Below are 20,256 nucleotides of genomic sequence, written 5' to 3'. Positions count from 1 at the left end.
GCTATGGAAAACGACTTCCGGACGGCTTCGAAGCGATTCTGGACCACCGTCCGCCGCCTCAGGAAGGGGAAGCAGTGCACTATCAACACCGTGTATGGTGCGGATGGTGTTCTGCTGACCTCGACTGCGGATGTTGTGGACAGGTGGAAGGAATATTTCGAAGACCTCCTCAATCCCACCAACACGTCTTCCTATGAGGAAGCAGTGCCTGGGGAATCTGTGGTGGACTCTCCTATTTCTGGGGCTGAGGTCGCTGAGGTAGTTAAAAAGCTCCTCGGTGGCAAGGCCCCAGGGGTGGACGAGATCCGCCCGGAGTTCCTTAAGACTCTGGATGCTGTGGGGCTGTCTTGGTTGACAAGACTTTGCAGCATCGCGTGGACATCGGGGGCGGTACCTCTGGATTGGCAGACCGGGGTGGTGGTTCCTCTCTTTAAGAAGGGGGACCGGAGGGTGTGTTCCAACTATCGTGGGATCACACTCCTCAGCCTTCCCGGTAAGGTTTATTCAGGTGTACTGGAGAGGAGGATACGTCGGATAGTCGAACCTCGGATTCAGGAGGAACAGTGTGGTTTTCGTCCTGGTCGTGGAACTGTGGACCAGCTCTATACTCTCGGCAGGGTTCTTGAGGGTGCATGGGAGTTTGCCCAACCAGTCTACATGTGCTTTGTGGACTTGGAGAAGGCATTCGACCGTGTCCCTCGGGAAGTCCTGTGGGGAGTGCTCAGAGAGTATGGGGTATCGGACTGTCTTAGTGTGGCGGTCCGTTCCCTGTACGATCAGTGCCAGAGCTTGGTCCGCATTGCCGGCAGTAAGTCAAACACATTTCCAGTGAGGGTTGGACTCCGCCAAGGCTGTCCTTTGTCACCGATTCTGTTCATAACTTTTATGGACAGAATTTCTAGGCGCAGTCAAGGCGTTGAGGGGTTCCGGTTTGGTAACCGCAGGATTAGGTCTCTGCTTTTTGCAGATGATGTGGTCCTGATGGCTTCATCTGACCGGGATCTTCAGCTCTCACTGGATCGGTTCGCAGCCGAGTGTGAAGCAACCGGAATGAGAATCAGCACCTCCAAGTCCGAGTCCATGGTTCTCGCCCGGAAAAGGGTGGAGTGCCATCTCCGGGTTGGGGAAGAGACCCTGCCCCAAGTGGAGGAGTTCAAGTACCTAGGAGTCTTGTTCACGAGTGAGGGAAGAGTGGATCGTGAGATCAACAGGCGGATCGGTGCGGCGTATTCAGTAATGCGGACGTTGTACCGGTCCGTTGTGGTGAAGAAGGAGCTGAGCCGGAAGGCAAAGCTCTCAATTTACCGGTCGATCTACGTTCCCATCCTCACCTATGGTCATGAGCTTTGGGTCATGACCGAAAGGATAAGATCACGGGTACAAGCGGCCGAAATGAGTTTCCTCCGCCGTGTGGCGGGGCTCTCCCTTAGAGATAGGGTGAGAAGCTCTGCCATCCGGGAGGAACTCAAAGTAAAGCCGCTGCTCCTTCACATCGAGAGGAGCCAGATGAGGTGGTTCGGGCATCTGGTCAGGATGCCACCCGAACGCCTCCCTAGGGAGGTGTTTAGGGCACGTCCAACCGGTAGGAGGCCACGGGGAAGACCCAGGACACGTTGGGAAGACTATGTCTCCCGGCTGGCCTGGGAACGCCTCGGGATCCCCCGGGAAGAGCTAGACGAAGTGGCTGGGGAGAGGGAAGTCTGGATTTCCCTGCTTAGGCTGTTGCCCCCGCGACCCGACCTCGGATAAGCGGAAGATGATGGATGGATGGATGGATGTTCCATAAATATTGATGTTAAAGATGTATTTTTTTTGTGAAGAAATGTTTAGAATTAAGTTCATGATTCCAGATGGATCGCTATTGTAATGCCGAAAGAGGGCACTTTAAGTTGATGATTACTTCTATGTGTAGAAATTTTTATTTATAATTGAATCACTTGTTTATTTTTCAACAAGTTTTTAGTTATTTTTATTTTTCCAAAGAGCTCAAGAAAGACCACTACAAATGAGCAATATTTTGCACTGTTATACAATTTAATAAATCAGAAACTGATGATATAGTGCTGTATTTTACTTCTTTAGATCTCTTTTTTTCAAACAAAAATGCTTTGCTTTGATTAGGGGGTACATCACTGAAAAAATGTTGAGAACCAAAGGTCTATTCATGAAACACAGAAGAAAACAAATTATTGTATTGGAGAAATCAGACTAATATAGGGCATGTAAACATTTTGACTGGATTATCGTACCAGTTGATGAAGGAGCTTTTTCCGGCAGAATGGTTCCCCATGATCATCACAATAATCTTCTTTCTGGGGGGAAGAAGGCGTACTCCTTGGCTGCTGGCAATCTTTACCAGGCCTAGACAATACACATCAAACACATGTAGTACATTAAACAGGTCATGTACAACTTAGGGGTTTTGAAAGCAAGCTGATTGATAAAACAGGTGAGAGAACATTTGAAAATGTTATTAACATATACAAACTTTCACACTCGTGAACTGGCACATTATTAAACAATGTACTATATATGCAATGATTCACCCTTAACTTCAATGATGACATGAATCCATTTCTTGCTGCTTCTGATAATGTAACAACCTTAGTGATGTAACAACCTTGTGATGCATCACGATTAGACCATGGACAATGCTGAATTGATGGACAAATGTCCAAATATCGCTTTACAAATGTTAAGTATAGTAATACAGACGGTTCTAAAATGCATTTTCAGCGCAAACACACAGGGGAGGCAGGAGAAGAGGAGAACATGCTAACCAAGGTGTGCTAACCAAGGTGTGCTAAGCTATTTTGAATGTGAAGTAGCGAAACAAGAAAAAAAGAAATGCTTTGTATACTTCAACAGAAAGCGAACATGAACCGCATTTCTGCACAGAGTAACCAGCGAAGAAGAGGGAACATGTAAATACTATAGATTAATAAAACAGACAGGAGAATAATATTCATACAGTGCGGCCGCGGGCCAGCGACACTTTCAGCCATAGATATAGATGGGTAAATAGATGACACACTTCTTTGAGCTGCAGGTTTATGGCGACTATGCGCAAGGTGTCTGAATATTCTGTGGTTTTAGAAGGCAAATAAAATTAAATCAAGGATGCCTGCTTGCCAAGAAGGAATGTTTTGTTTATTGTATCACTTAGACTTTATTGAGGGCCACATCGCAGTTATGGCTGCCATCAGAGGGCCGCTTGTAACAGCGAATAATGTATGCCACTGGATTTCATTATTAATTATATAAATTGTTTTAAGTATACTATTGATTTTAGAGTAAAAACTTTACATTTACAACATTTTACTGTAGTTTTTTTTTTTTATATTTTTTGACAATATTTTAAGGTAAATGAAAAAACCGTACCACTGTTTTTTGAGAGGGGGTTTTACGGACAAAGCTTGCAGCTTATTTGCCATAACTTTTGTGTTAAATTTACATTTACAATGGAAAAACAGTACGAGGTTTTTTTTTTCTATTCTGGCCACTTAACTGCCAGATTTTCTACCGTGAAAACAAATGTATCGTTTTTCCATTTACAGTATTGCACCGTTAAAAACAAGATTTTACAGTAAAAATATAGCAGCTCAGTCCACAGAATTTTAATGCAAAAAAATGGTAGTTTTTTCAATTTAGAGTAATATGCTGTAAAGAACACCGTAAAATATAGTCATTTTTATTAATTTGATGGGTAGTTTGCTGTAAAATCATAAGTCAAGCAGATATTTAAGTATTTATTTTTATTTAGGCAAAAACATTTTGGAAAGTATTACAATATACTGTAATATTTGTTGCAACAATGGATACTATTAAAGTTTAAAAGGCAAGCTATTTCAAGCAGTACATATCTTTTTTCTATCAAAATGAAAAAAATCAATTACATTTAGGGAAAAAATATTAAGTACTTTGTCGACACATAATTTCCAGGTGTTTGCAGGACGGATAAAATGATGTCACGGGCCAGATCTGGCCCCCGGGCCTTGAGTTTGACACCTATGGGCTAACAGGTCAGAAACTTAAATTAATTATTAGTCACAGCAGCACGTACAGTGAAAGAACCAGCTATCATTTAGCACATGACACCATCAATATTGAGCACTCTTAATGCACAGCATAAGAATCAAACATATTATTTTGTTTATATAGTACACAACAATGAACAGCTTTGTGTATAGCTCTTTTCTTCCTGTCTGCACTGCAGTGTGCATCACCACGCTGTGTGTGATCTGCCCCACTGTTCACAATTATTAGTGTTGAAATTCACGTGCCCCCTGTGGCAATTGTACACAATCCCCACTTTGGAAACCAAGACCTACAAAGACATTATCAAATTGACTTTTCATCGCGGAAAAAAACTAATTATGTAAAAATTATTCCATAAGGAGTAACACAAGGGTGTCAAACTCATTTTAGATAGCGGGCCACATGGAGAAAAAATTATTCCCAAGTGGGCCAAACTCGTAAAATCACGGTACGACAACTTCAGCAAGACAAGAAAGAAAAATTGTGCAAAAGGAGTTAAGGTGCACAGTCCAATCCTGAGAACGAATGTTCAAAATGTGTTGTTTACAGGAATAAATACTATGCTATATACATATTTACAGAAGCATTCAGATAGTGGGTTTCCCTTAAGCCATAACCCTGGTGAACTCTCATAAGGATTGATTTTATAGTTTAGCACCTCACTGTGTGCAATTTTTACTTTCCACCCACAATCTGAATGCTTCTGTATATGTATATACAAACCCCGTTTCCATATGAGTTGGGAAATTGTGTTAGATGTAATTATACGGAATACAATGATTTGCAAACTATTTTCAACCCATATTCAGTTGAATATGCTACAAAGACAACATATTTGATGTCAAAACTGATAAACATTTTTTTTTTTTTGCAAATAATCATTAACTTTATCATTTCATACTAGCAACACGTGACAAAGAAGTTGGGAAAGGTGGCAATAAATACTGATAAAGTTGAGGAATGCTCATAAAACACTTATTTGGACATCCTACAGGTGTGCAGGCTAATTGGGAACAGGTGGGTGACATGATTGGGTATAAAAGTAGCTTCCATGAAATACTAAGTAATTCACAAACAAGGATGGGGCGAGGGTCACCAATTTGTAAGCAAATTGTCAAACAGTTTTAGAACATTTCTCAATGAGCTATTGCAAGGAATTTAGGGATTAAACTATCTACGGGCTGTAAAATCATCAAAAAGTTCAGAGAATCTGGAGAAATCACTGCACGTAAGCGATGATATTATGGACCTTTGATCCCTCAGGCAGTACTGCATCAAAAACCGACATCAGTGTGTAAAGGATATCACAACATGGGCTCAGGAACACTTCATAAAACCACTGTCAGTAACTACAGCCCGTCGCTACATCTGTAAGTGCAAGTTAAAACTATGCAAAGCGAAAGCCATTTATCAAGAACACCCTGGAACGCCGCTGGATTCGCTGGGCCTAAGCTCATCCAATATGGACTGATGCAAAGTGGAAAAGTGTTCTGTGGTCTGACGAGTCCACATTTCAAATTACATTTGGAAACTGTGGACGTGGTGTCCTCCGGAACAAAGAGGAAAACAATCATCCGGATTGTTATAGGCGCAAAGTTCAAAAACCAGCATCTGTGATGGTATGGGGGTGCGTTAGTGCCCAAGGCAGGGGTAACTTACACATCTGTGAAGGCACCATTATGCTGAATGGTCCACACAGGTTTTGGAGCAACATATGTTGTCATCCAAGCAACGTTATCATGGACACCCCTGCTTATTTCAGCAAAACAATGCCAAGCCACGTGTTACAACAGCGTGGCTTCGTAGTAAAAGAGTGCGGGTACTTTCCTGGCCCGCCTGCAGTTCAGACATGTCTCCCATCGAAAATTTGTGCCGCATTATGAAGCGTAAAATACAACAACAAGACCCCGGACTGATGAACGACTGAAAGTATACATGAAGCAAGAATGGTAAAGAATTCCACTTTCAAAGCTTCAACAATTAGTTTCCTCAGTTCCCAAACGTTTATTGAGTGTTGTTAAAAGAAAATGTGATGTAACACAGTGGTGAACATGCCCTTTCCCAACTACTTTGGCACGTGTTGCAGCCATGAAATTCTAAGTTAATTATTATTTGCAAAAAAAAAAAAGTTGATGAGTTTGAACATCTAATATCTTGTCTTTGTAGTGCATTCAATTGAATATGGGTTGAAAAGGATTTGCAAATCATTGTATTCCGTTTATATTTGCATCTAACACAATTTCCCAACTCATACGGAGACAGGGTTTGTAGTATAATATTTACTCCTGTAAACAACACATTCTGACCATTTCTTCTAAGGAATGGACTGTGCACCTTACCTCCTATTTTTCTTTCTTTTCTTCCTATGTTTTTCATATTTCCTGGCTGTCGCACTGATACTGTACACTGGAGTTGCTTTTAATCTTATTGTACCTGTGTACAGTGATAATAAAATACATTCTTTTCTATTTGTTTAAAGATAGAAAAATCACATTCTAAAATGTACAAATCATAATGTTGTTGGGGTTTTTTACACCTACATTTTGCGGTTAATAGTATTCTATCTTTATTTGTCGTTATTTATATTTTCTGAATAAATTTTGTGATAATGTTCATCAGTCAACTCATTGGTGTTAATTTTCAATCTATCAAGATATAAAAAAAAAATGACATCAAAATCAATTTACAGTACGTAGTTTATGTAGTTTGATGATTTTCCTCGACTGATGTACTAACATCATGGGATTTGTTTTGTACATATGTAGCATCATCTACAAAGATACAAATAATTGCTATGGACGTATGTAGCATCATCTACTAAGATACAAAGAATTGCTATTGCGACATCCAGTGGACACATTGAGAACAGCTGTTTTTTCATTCAACAATTTCAGATTAATTTTTACACTTGGCAAACTCATCCCGCGGGCGGGATAAAACCTGTTCGCGGGCCTATTCCGGCCCTCGGGCCGACGTCGTACATTTGACACCCCTGGAGTAACAGAACCAGAATGACAGCCAAAACAAAAAAATGACAAAAAAGTCCTCAATGTAGTCGAAGGGTAGTTGCTGGAGGGAAGAACACATGTTCTCTCTGAGATCGGTATGTCGTGAGTTCAAACCCCAGCCGAGTCATACCAAAGACTATAAAAATGGAACCCATTACATCCCTGCTTGACACTCAGCATCAAGGATTTGAATTGAGGGTTAAATCACCAAAATGATTACTGGGCACGGCCACCGTTGCTGCTCACTGCTCCCCTCACCTCTCAAGGGGTGATCAAGGGTGATCGGTCAAATACAGAGGATAATTTCACCACACCTAGTGTGTGTGTGTGTGTGTGTGTGTGTGTGTGTGTGTGTGTGTGTTTGTGTGTGAGAGACAATAATTGGTACTTAAAGGCCTACTGAAACCCACTACTACCGACCACGCAGTCTGATAATTTATATATCAATGATGAAATATTAACATTGCAACACATGCCAATACGGCCTTGTTAGTTTACTAAATTGCAATTTTAAATTTCCCGGGAGTTTCTTGTTGAAAACGTCGCGGAACGATGACGTGTACGCAAGACGTCACGGACTGTTAGGAAATATTAGCGCTGCGCACACACACAGCTAAAAGTCGTCTGCTTTAACCGCATAATTACACAGTATTTTGGACATCTGTGTTGCTGAATCTTTTGCAATTTGTTCAATTAATAATGGAGAAGTCAAAGTAGAAAGATGGAGTTGGGAAGCTTTAGCCTTTAGCCACATAAACATACGGTGATTCCTTGTTTAAAATTCACGTAGGTGAAGCTATACTATGGATCAGAGCGGTCAAGCGAACATGGATCCCGACCACTTGTCAACCAGCAGTTTTCGGTGAGAAAATTGTTGTAAAAAGTCGCCTCTTAACGGAGATCAGCTGAGCTTGTGACGTCCATACAGCTGCCGTCGACTTCCATCAGACACTGGCCTCAAGACACCCGTGGACACACCCTTCTGACTATCAGGTACTATTAAACTCACTAAAACACTAGCAACACAATAGAAAGATAAGGGATTTCCCAGAATTATCCTAGTAAATGTGTCTAAAAACATCCGTCCCAATGCAATCGCGTTTTTAACTTTATTTTTATTTTTTCTAGTCCGTCGCTATCAATATCCTCAAACCCGAATCTTTCGTCCTCGCTCAAATTAATAGGGAAATTGTCGTTTTCTTGGTCCGAATAGCTCTTTTTGTTGGAGGCTCCCATTAAAAACAATGTGAGGATGTGAGGAGCCCTCAACGGGTGACGTCATCGTCTGTGACTTCCGGTAAAGGCAGGGCTTTTCTGTTAGTGAACAAAAGTTGCAAACTTTATCGTCGATGTTCTCTACTAAATCCTTTCAGCAAAAATATGACAATATCACGAAATGATCAAGTATGACACATAGAATTTCACAGTATCATGTTAGACCCGCTCGACATCCATTGCTTTCGGTCCCCTAGAGGGGGGGTTGCCCACATCTGAGGTCCTCTCCAAGGTTTCTCATAGTCAGCATTGTCACTGGCGTCCCACTGGGTGTGAGTTTTCCTTGCCCTTTTGTGGGTTCTTCCGAGGATGTTGTAGTCGTAATGATTTGTGCAGTCCTTTGAGACATTTGTGATTTGGGGCTATATAAATAAACATTGATTGATTGATTGATTGATAGAATGGACCTGCTATCCCCGTTTAAATAAGAAAATCTCATTTCAGTAGGCCTTTAAAAATGTAATGTGAATGTGAGTGTGAATGTTGTCTGTCTATCTGTGTTGGCCCTGCGATGGTGTGAATGTTGTCTGTCTATCTGTGTTGGCCCTGCGATGAGGTGGCGACTTGTCCAGGGTGTACCCCGCCTTCCGCCCGATTGTAGCTGAGATAGGCGCCAGCGCCCCCTGCGACCCCGAAAGGGAATAAGCGGTAGAAAATGTATGGATGGATGTTTCATTGCATAGTGCAGAAAAGTGACACGTTTTCCATCCCGACTAACACAATTGTGTGATACAATGTAGGATTCCCACCTAAGTACAACTTGTGACAGCCACTGATGAGGACCAGTGAGTGTCCAATGTCAAATGCCGTATATACTGACAGACAGCAGCAGTGATATAACAGTTCAAAATTTCACGAACATTTAGGAGACATTTTGATTATGCACAGCACATTTGAGCACCCGCGGGGCATATTTGTAACCCGCCCAAAGTTATTATTGGTCCTCCCTACCGCCGTTAGTTCCCCCAGGGTTTCCCACACATTCATTTATTTGTGGCGGCCCGCCACGAAAGAATTACGGCCGCCACAAAAAAATAATAATAATAATTAATTAATAATAATAAAAACAAATATTATTATTATTATTTTTCGGCTTATGACTTGCCCGACCGCCCATAAAAGCAATGGGACTCTGTCTGTGAATGGAGCTTGTAGTTACATATTATATAAATATGTAAATATTATATAAATATGTATATAAATATGTACATAAAGTATTGTAATTATATTTCAACTCCGCGTTCTTCTTGGTCATCGCCGCTGCCACCCCCCATTCCCCCCGCCGCCCGACCACACCACCACAAATAGATGCCTGACCTGTGGGAAACACTGCCTTGCATGGCAAAACTCACACTAAGCGACTTAGTTTTTGTCGTTATTGTTTACCGTTTTCGCTGTCAACATACAAACTGTGACATTCTTTCAGTATCCTCTCACTCGGTGAAGTGATAGCAGACTCCAAAGGGTTCGCCACCGAGCGAGCCTTTCTGGCAGACATGACCAACCCGCTTACCGGAAACACCTGTTGTGTGTTACTGTTTCCAGTTTAGCTGGGGAAGACTTTCAGTGTTACACAGGGACGTATTTAGGCGGGATAGTACGCCCTCTTCAGCCGCTTATATTCATTACATCCTGGCTTCGACACCAAGTTGTTTCTTGTTTTTTTTCAAATGATTGCTGGAAAAGTTTAAACATTTTTTTGAAACTTTATTTCAAGCACACAGACAAGAAACAATGGTGCGCAAGAGTAGGATTGTGCACTAAATGAAAAGTTGGGCGTTGAACGAACAACAAAATATATTTAAAAATAATAAAATATACAGAATAGTGATTAGTTGTAATATTCATAATTATTTTGTTTGTAGTTTTTCAATAGTAAAGACAAATGGATAAAGGGCACTTTCACTTACATATACACACACACATATATACAGTATACAGTACATCCATCCATCCATCTTCTTCCGCTTATCCGAGGTCGGATCGCGGGGGCAGCAGCCTAAGCAGGGAAGCCCAGACTTCCCTCTCCCCAGCCACTTCGTCTAGCTCTTCCCGGGGGATCCCGAGGCGTTCCCAGGCCAGCAGGGAGACATAGTCTTCCCAACGTGTCCTGGGTCTTCCCCGTGGCCTCCTACCGGTTGGACGTGCCCTAAACACCTCCCTAGAGACGCATTCGGGTGGCATCCTGACCAGATGCCCGAACCACCTCATCTGGCTCCTCTCGATGTGGAGGAGCAGCGGCTTTACTTTGAGTTCCTCCCGGATGGCAGAGCTTCTCATCCTATCTCTAAGGGAGAGCCCAGCCACACGGTGGGGGAAACTCATTTCGGCCGCTTGTACTCGTGATCTTATCCTTTTGGTCATGACCCAAAGCTCATTACCATAGGTGAGGATGGGAACATAGATCGACCGGTAAATTGAGAGCTTTGCCTTCTGGCTCAGCTCCTTCTTCACCACAACGGATCGGTACAACGTCCGCATTAGTGAAGATGCCGCACCGATCCGCCTGTCGATCTCACGATCCACTCTTACCCCACTCGTGAACAAGACTCCTAGGTACTTGAACTCCTTCACTTGGGGCAGGGTCTCCTCCCCAACCCGGAGACAGCACTCCACCCTTTTACGGGCGAGAACCGTGGACTCGGACTTGGATGTGCTGATTCTCATTCCGGTCGCTTCACACTCGGCTGCGAACCGATCCAGTGAGAGCTGAAGATCCCGGCCAGATGAAGCCATCAGGACCACATCATTTGCAAAAAGCAGAGACTTAATCCCGCGGCCACCAAACCGAAACCCCTCAACACCTTGACTGTGCCTAGAAATTCTGTCCATAAAAGTTATGAACAGAATCGGTGACAAAGGACAGCCTTGGCGGAGTCCAACCCTCACCGGAAACGTGTCAGACTTACTGCCGGCAATGTGGACCAAGCTCTGACACTGATCGTACAGGGAGCGGACCGCCACAATAAGACAGTCCGATACCCCATACTCTCTGAGCACTCCCCACAGGACTTCCCGAGGGACACGGTCGAATGCCTTCTCTAAGTCCACAAAGCACATGTAGACTGGTTGGGCAAACTCCCATGCAACCTCAAAGACCCTGCCGAGAGTATAGAGCTGGCCCACAGTTCCAGTATACAGTCGTCCCTCGTTTATCGCTGTTAATTGGTTCTGGGCAAGACCGCGATGCATGATTTACTGCAAAGTAGGAACTATTCCTTATAAATCAAATATTTTGTCTCCAGCTAATTTAATACATACAGTTGTGGTCAAAAGTTTACATACACTTGTAAAGAACATAATGTCATGGCTGTCTTGAGTTTCCAATAATTTCTACAACTCTTATTTTTTGTGATAGAGTGATGGAGCACATACTTGTTGGTCACAAAAAACATTCATGAAGATTGGTTCTTTTATGGGTCTACTGAAATTGTGACCAAATCGGCTGGGTCAAAAGTATACATACAGCTATAATAATATTTGGTTACATGTCCCTTGGCAAGTTTCACTGCAAAAAGGCCCTTTTGGTAACCATACACAAGATTCTGGCAAGCTTCTGGTTGAATTTTTGAACACGCCAAAATTGCTGCAGTTCAGCTAAATTTGTTGGTTTTTTGACATTGACTTGTTTCTTCAGTATTGTCCATACACGTTTAAGTCAGGACTATGGGAAAGCCATTCTAAAACCTTAAGCCGATTTAGCCATTCCTTTACCACTTTTGACGTGTGTTTGGGGTAATTGTCCTGTTGGAACACCCAACTGCGCCCAAGACCCAACCTCCAGGCTGATGATTTTAGGTTGTCCTGAAGAATTTGGAGGTAATCCTCCTTTTTCATTGTCCAATTTACTCTCTGTAAAGCACCAGTTCTACTGGTAGCAAAACAGTCCCAGAGCATAATACTACCACCACCATGCTTGACGGTAGGTATGGTGTTCCTTGGATTAAAGATCTCACCGTTTCGCCTCCAAACATATTGCTGGGTATTGTGGCCAAACAGCAAATTTTTTCTTTCATCTGACCACAGAACTTTCCTCCAGAAGGTCTTATCTTTGTCCATGCAATGTCAGATAAAACAAAAATTGAGCTGTTTGGCCTTAATACCCAGTAATGTGTTTGGAGGAGAAAAAGTGAGGCCTTTAATTACAGGAACACCAAAATAAGAATTGTAGAAATTATTGGAAACTCAAGACAACCATGACATTATGTTCTTTACAAGTGTATGTAAACTTTTGACCACGACTGTATGTTTAGGCTCTGCCCGTTCCTGAACTTATAGATATATATATATATATATATATATATATATATATATATATATATAAGCATAAGCTGTACATACTTACATACAGGAAAAAGGAGGAAAAAAACGACAATACAGGAAAGGTCTAATTATAACTGAGTAGAACAAAAAAATAATAATAATAGTGCCAAAACTTTATTATCCCAGCAAAAAATACTATCAATACCATATTTGCTAAATTTCTTGTATTGTATTGGATGTGGGGAGTTGCAATCCTAATTTTATTATGGTTTGTTTTAAACGTAATTGTATTTATAAATCCTAAATATTCAGCAACATCTTTGTATAACTGATTAGGAATAAAATAAATAGTAACCAAAATTAACAAAATTGTGTTGAACAAAACAAAATAAGTAACATCACAGCCTGAGGTGAAAAGAAACACACACAAAGGAACACAAGTTCCTTTGAGCCACCAGTGTCTTTATTCTCTGAGTTATAAAATTCAAAGTGAGACATTCGCGAAATAAGTTTTACATTTGTTGATAATTACAGGCCTTCTTTCTATATTTTTCTTCCCCATGAGCGTTTCTTTTATTTGCTTATAGTCTGCTGACTGGCTGCAGGCAGGTTTTGTCTGCAGACAAAATCCTCATTCATCACATTTCTAACTGTGTGACGGAAGTAAATCTAAAACAAGCAACGTGCTTTGCAAACAACACTGAAATAACGACATAGGTAATGATGATTTTAGTTTGGATTTGAATCACAACGATCAAACCTAATACGCTGTAAAAAGAAAAAAAAAAAAAAAAATAACAAACAGATTTGATGGTAAAATACTGGCTGCTTGGTCGCCAAAATTTTACTGTAAAAAATAACAGTGGTATGTACGCGCTTTTTCTTAGTTTACAGTAATGCACTGAGAAAACAACAAGAATAGATTTACGGTTAAAAAAAGGAAACTCTTTCGCCATAATTTTAACGTAATCGTATCAGTAGTTTTTTAACATAATAATAAGAATAATGGACTTTGAAAAGGACAACCGTGGATTTTAAGGCAGAAAACTGGCAGCTCTTTCGCCATAATTTTACTGTAAAAATAACACTGGTACTGTTTTTCCATCGACAGTTACGCACTGTAAAAACTATCGTAAATTTTACAGTAAAATAAACTGGCAGCTCGGTCACCAGAATTTACCTTAAAATAGAAGTGGTACTGTTTTTCCATTTACAGTGACACTGTAAACATGATCGTCTGTGGGTTTTACGGTAAAAAAAAACAAATGGCAGCTCAGTCACCAGAATTTTAAATGGTAAACAATCACACTTGCAGAGCTCTTTTCTACCTTCAAGGTAGTCAGAGCGCTTTGACACTATTTCCACATTCACACACGCATTCACACACGCATTCACACACTGATGGTGGGAGCTGCCATGCAAGTCCCTAACCAGAGTTCATCAGGAGCAAGGGTGAAGTGTCTTGGTAAAGTACGCAACGGACGTGACTATGATGGCAGAAGGTGAGTATCGAACCAGGAATCCTCAAGTTGCTGGCACGACCGCTCTACCAACTAAGCAAAACTGGATGGTAACAATGACACTAGTACCATTTTTCTATTTACTGTACAATTTTTCTATTTAATCTATCCATCCATCCATATTCTACCGCTTGCAGCCTAAGCAGGGAAGCCCAGACTTCCCTCTCCCCAGCCACTTCGTCTAGCTCTTCCCGGGGGATCCCGAGGCGTTCCCAGGCCAGCAGGGAGACATAGTCTTCCCAACGTGTCCTGGGTCTTCCCCGTGGCCTCCTACCGGTTGGACGTGCCCTAAACACCTCCCTAGAGACGCATTCGGGTGGCATCCTGACCAGATGCCCGAACCACCTCATCTGGCTCCTCTCGATGTGGAGGAGCAGCGGCTTTACTTTGAGTTCCTCCCGGATGGCAGAGCTTCTCAGCCTATCTCTAAGGGAGAGCCCCGCCACACGGCGGGGGAAACTCATTTCGGCCGCTTGTACTCGTGATCTTATCCTTTTGGTCATGACCCAAAGCTCATTACCATAGGTGAGGATGGGAAAATAGATCGACCGGTAAATTGAGAGCTTTGCCTTCTGGCTCAGCTCCTTCTTCACCACAACGGATCGGTACAACGTCCGCATTAGTGAAGATGCCGCACCGATCCGCCTGTCGATCTCACGATCCACTCTTACCCCACTCGTGAACAAGACTCCTAGGTACTTGAACTCCTTCACTTGGGGCAGGGTCTCCTCCCCAACCCGGAGACAGCACTCCACCCTTTTACGGGCGAGAACCGTGGACTCGGACTTGGAGGTGCTGATTCTCATTCCGGTCGCTTCACACTCGGCTGCGAACCGATCCAGTGAGAGCTGAAGATCCCGGCCAGATGAAGCCATCAGGACCACATTATTTGCAAAAAGCAGAGACTTAATCCCGCGGCCACCAAACCGAAACCCCTCAACACCTCGACTGTGCCTAGAAATTCTGTCCATAAAAGTTATGAACAGAATCGGTGACAAAGGACAGCCTTGGCGGAGTCCAACCCTCACCGGAAACGTGTCAGACTTACTGCCGGCAATGCGGACCAAGCTCTGACACTGATCGTACAGGGAGCGGACCGCCACAATAAGACAGTCCGATACCCCATACTCTCTGAGCACTCCCCACAGGACTTCCCGAGGGACACGGTCGAATGCCTTCTCTAAGTCCACAAAGCACATGTAGACTGGTTGGGCAAACTCCCATGCAACCTCAAAGACCCTGCCGAGAGTATAGAGCTGGCCCACAGTTCCAGTATACAGTCGTCCCTCGTTTATCGCTGTTAATTGGTTCTGGGCAAGACCGCGATGCATGATTTACTGCAAAGTAGGAACTATTCCTTATAAATCAAATATTTTGTCTCCAGCTAATTTAATACATACAGTTGTGGTCAAAAGTTTACATACACTTGTAAAGAACATAATGTCATGGCTGTCTTGAGTTTCCAATAATTTCTACAACTCTTATTTTTTGTGATAGAGTGATGGAGCACATACTTGTTGGTCACAAAAAACATTCATGAAGATTGGTTCTTTTATGGGTCTACTGAAATTGTGACCAAATCGGCTGGGTCAAAAGTATACATACAGCTATAATAATATTTGGTTACATGTCCCTTGGCAAGTTTCACTGCAAAAAGGCACTTTTGGTAACCATACACAAGATTCTGGCAAGCTTCTGGTTGAATTTTTGAACACGCCAAAATTGCTGCAGTTCAGCTAAATTTGTTGGTTTTTTGACATTGACTTGTTTCTTCAGTATTGTCCATACACGTTTAAGTCAGGACTATGGGAAAGCCATTCTAAAACCTTAAGCTGATTTAGCCATTCCTTTACCACTTTTGACGTGTGTTTGGGGTAATTGTCCTGTTGGAACACCCAACTGCGCCCAAGACCCAACCTCCAGGCTGATGATTTTAGGTTGTCCTGAAGAATTTGGAGGTAATCCTTCTTTTTCATTGTCCAATTTACTCTCTGTAAAGCACCAGTTCTACTGGTAGCAAAACAGTCCCAGAGCATAATACTACCACCACCATGCTTGACGGTAGGTATGGTGTTCCTTGGATTAAAGATCTCACCGTTTCGCCTCCAAACATATTGCTGGGTATTGTGGCCAAACAGCAAATTTTTTCTTTCATCTGACCACAGAACTTTCCTCCAGAAGGTCTTATCTTTGTCCATGCAATGTCAGATAAAACAAAAATTGAGCTGTTTGGCCTTAATACCCAGTAATGTGTTTGGAGGAGAAAAAGTGAGGCCTTTAATTACAGGAACACCAAAATAAGAATTGTAGAAATTATTGGAAACTCAAGACAACCATGACATTATGTTCTTTACAAGTGTATGTAAACTTTTGACCACGACTGTATGTTTAGGCTCTGCCCGTTCCTGAACTTATAGATATATATATATATATATATATATATATATATATATATATATATATATAAGCATAAGCTGTACATACTTACATACAGGAAAAAGGAGGAAAAAAACGACAATACAGGAAAGGTCTAATTATAACTTAGTAGAACAAAAAAATAATAATAATAGTGCCAAAACTTTATTATCCCAGTAAAAATACTATCAATACCATATTTGCTAAATTTCTTGTATTGTATTGGATGTGGGGAGTCGCAATCCTAATTTTATTATGGTTTGTTTTAAACGTAATTGTATTTATAAATCCTAAATATTCAGCAACATCTTTGTATAACTGATTAGGAATAAAATAAATAGTAACCAAAATTAACAAAATTGTGTTGAACAAAACAAAATAAGTAACATCACAGCCTGAGGTGAAAAGAAACACACACAAAGGAACACAAGTTCCTTTGAGCCACCAGTGTCTTTATTCTCTGAGTTATAAAATTCAAAGTGAGACATTCGCGAAATAAGTTTTACATTTGTTGATAATTACAGGCCTTCTTTCTATATTTTTCTTCCCCATGAGAGTTTCTTTTATTTGCTTATAGTCTGCTGACTGGCTGCAGGCAGGTTTTGTCTGCAGACAAAATCCTCATTCATCACATTTCTAACTGTGTGACGGAAGTAAATCTAAAACAAGCAACATGCTTTGCAAACAACACTGAAATAACGACATAGGTAATGATGATTTTAGTTTGGATTTGAATCACAACGATCAAACCTAATACGCTGTAAAAAAAAAAAACTAAAAATAACAAACAGATTTGATGGTAAAATACTGGCTGCTTGGTCGCCAAAATTTTACTGTAAAAAATAACAGTGGTATGTACGCGCTTTTTCTTAGTTTACAGTAATGCACTGAGAAAACAACAAGAATAGATTTACGGTTAAAAAAAGGAAACTCTTTCGCCATAATTTTAACGTAATCGTATCAGTAGTTTTTTAACATAATAATAAGAATAATGGACTTTGAAAAGGACAACCGTGGATTTTAAGGCAGAAAACTGGCAGCTCTTTCGCCATAATTTTACTGTAAAAATAACACTGGTACTGTTTTTCCATCGACAGTTACGCACTGTAAAAACTATCGTGAATTTTACAGTAAAATAAACTGGCAGCTCGGTCACCAGAATTTACCTTAAAATAGAAGTGGTACTGTTTTTCCATTTACAGTGACACTGTAAACATGATCGTCTGTGGGTTTTACGGTAAAAAAAAAACAAATGGCAGCTCAGTCACCAGAATTTTAAATTGTAAACAATCACACTTGCAGAGCTCTTTTCTACCTTCAAGGTACTCAGAGCGCTTTGACACTATTTCCACATTCACACACGCATTCACACACTGATGGTGGGAGCTGCCATGCAAGTCCCTAACCAGAGTTCATCAGGAGCAAGGGTGAAGTGTCTTGGTCAAGTACGCAACGGACGTGACTATGATGGCAGAAGGTGAGTATCGAACCAGGAATCCTCAAGTTGCTGGCACGACCGCTCTACCAACTAAGCAAAACTGGATGGTAACAATGACACTAGTACCATTTTTCTATTTACTGTACAATTTTTCTATTTAATCTATCCATCCATCCATATTCTACCGCTTGCAGCCTAAGCAGGGAAGCCCAGACTTCCCTCTCCCCAGCCACTTCGTCTAGCTCTTCCCGGGGGATCCCGAGGCGTTCCCAGGCCAGCAGGGAGACATAGTCTTCCCAACGTGTCCTGGGTCTTCCCCGTGGCCTCCTACCGGTTGGACGTGCCCTAAACACCTCCCTAGAGACGCATTCGGGTGGCATCCTGACCAGATGCCCGAACCACCTCATCTGGCTCCTCTCGATGTGGAGGAGCAGCGGCTTTACTTTGAGTTCCTCCCGGATGGCAGAGCTTCTCAGCCTATCTCTAAGGGAGAGCCCCGCCACACGGCGGGGGAAACTCATTTCGGCCGCTTGTACTCGTGATCTTATCCTTTTGGTCATGACCCAAAGCTCATTACCATAGGTGAGGATGGGAACATAGATCGACCGGTAAATTGAGAGCTTTGCCTTCTGGCTCAGCTCCTTTTTCACCACAACGGATCGGTACAACGTCCGCATTAGTGAAGATGCCGCACCGATCCGCCTGTCGATCTCACGATCCACTCTTACCCCACTCGTGAACACGACTCCTAGGTACTTGAACTCTTTCACTTGGGGCAGGGTCTCCTCCCCAACCCGGAGACAGCACTCCACCCTTTTACGGGCGAGAACCGTGGACTCGGACTTGGAGGTGCTGATTCTCATTCCGGTCGCTTCACACTCGGCTGCGAACCGATCCAGTGAGAGCTGAAGATCCCGGCCAGATGAAGCCATCAGGACCACATCATTTGCAAAAAGCAGAGACTTAATCCCGCGGCCACCAAACCGAAAACCCCTCAACACCTTGACTGTGCCTAGAAATTCTGTCCATAAAAGTTATGAACAGAATCGGTGACAAAGGACAGCCTTGGCGGAGTCCAACCCTCACCGGAAACGTGTCAGACTTACTGCCGGCAATGCGGACCAAGCTCTGACACTGATCGTACAGGGAGCGGACCGCCACAATAAGACAGTCCGATACCCCATACTCTCTGAGCACTCCCCACAGGACTTCCCGAGGGACACGGTCGAATGCCTTCTCTAAGTCCACAAAGCACATGTAGACTGGTTGGGCAAACTCCCATGCAACCTCAAAGACCCTGCCGAGAGTATAGAGCTGGCCCACAGTTCCAGTATACAGTCGTCCCTCGTTTATCGCTGTTAATTGGTTCTGGGCAAGACCGCGATGCATGATTTACTGCAAAGTAGGAACTATTCCTTATAAATCAAATATTTTGTCTCCAGCTAATTTAATACATACAGTTGTGGTCAAAAGTTTACATACACTTGTAAAGAACATAATGTCATGGCTGTCTTGAGTTTCCAATAATTTCTACAACTCTTATTTTTTATGATAGAGTGATGGAGCACATGCTTGTTGGTCACAAAAAACATTCATGAAGATTGGTTCTTTTATGGGTCTACTGAAATTGTGACCAAATCGGCTGGGTCAAAAGTATACATACAGCTATAATAATATTTGGTTACATGTCCCTTGGCAAGTTTCACTGCAAAAAGGCACTTTTGGTAACCATACACAAGATTCTGGCAAGCTTCTGGTTGAATTTTTGAACACGCCAAAATTGCTGCAGTTCAGCTAAATTTGTTGGTTTTTTGACATTGACTTGTTTCTTCAGTATTGTCCATACACGTTTAAGTCAGGACTATGGGAAAGCCATTCTAAAACCTTAAGCTGATTTAGCCATTCCTTTACCACTTTTGACGTGTGTTTGGGGTAATTGTCCTGTTGGAACACCCAACTGCGCCCAAGACCCAACCTCCAGGCTGATGATTTTAGGTTGTCCTGAAGAATTTGGAGGTAATCCTCCTTTTTCATTGTCCAATTTACTCTCTGTAAAGCACCAGTTCTACTGGTAGCAAAACAGTCCCAGTAATGCACTGAGAAAACAACAAGAATAGATTTACGGTTAAAAAAAGGAAACTCTTTCGCCATAATTTTAACGTAATCGTATCAGTAGTTTTTTAACATAATAATAAGAATAATGGACTTTGAAAAGGACAACCGTGGATTTTAAGGCAGAAAACTGGCAGCTCTTTCGCCATAATTTTACTGTAAAAATAACACTGGTACTGTTTTTCCA

At 42.1% G+C, this 20,256-nt stretch overlaps 1 protein-coding gene across 2 annotated transcripts in view; it reads right to left on the bottom strand.

The window, feature by feature from the left end:
* Positions 1-9,840, bottom strand: part of LOC133556503 (uncharacterized) — a 47,473-nt gene extending 37,633 nt beyond the window's left edge. For both annotated transcript variants that reach the window (XM_061906483.1, XM_061906482.1), the window contains exons 1-2: positions 9,708-9,840; positions 2,250-2,361 (exon numbers count right to left, since the gene is read on the bottom strand). In XM_061906483.1, the coding sequence (XP_061762467.1) occupies positions 2,250-2,361; positions 9,708-9,819 (224 nt within the window). In that variant the 5' untranslated portion in view covers positions 9,820-9,840. The remainder of the gene's footprint in view (positions 1-2,249; positions 2,362-9,707) is intronic.
* Positions 9,841-20,256: the final 10,416 nt, after the last annotated feature.

The sequence above is a fragment of the Nerophis ophidion genome, linkage group LG07, assembly GCF_033978795.1.
Source record: "Nerophis ophidion isolate RoL-2023_Sa linkage group LG07, RoL_Noph_v1.0, whole genome shotgun sequence".
Taxonomy (NCBI): domain Eukaryota; kingdom Metazoa; phylum Chordata; class Actinopteri; order Syngnathiformes; family Syngnathidae; genus Nerophis; species Nerophis ophidion.
This window is presented reverse-complemented; position numbering and strand designations above follow the sequence as displayed.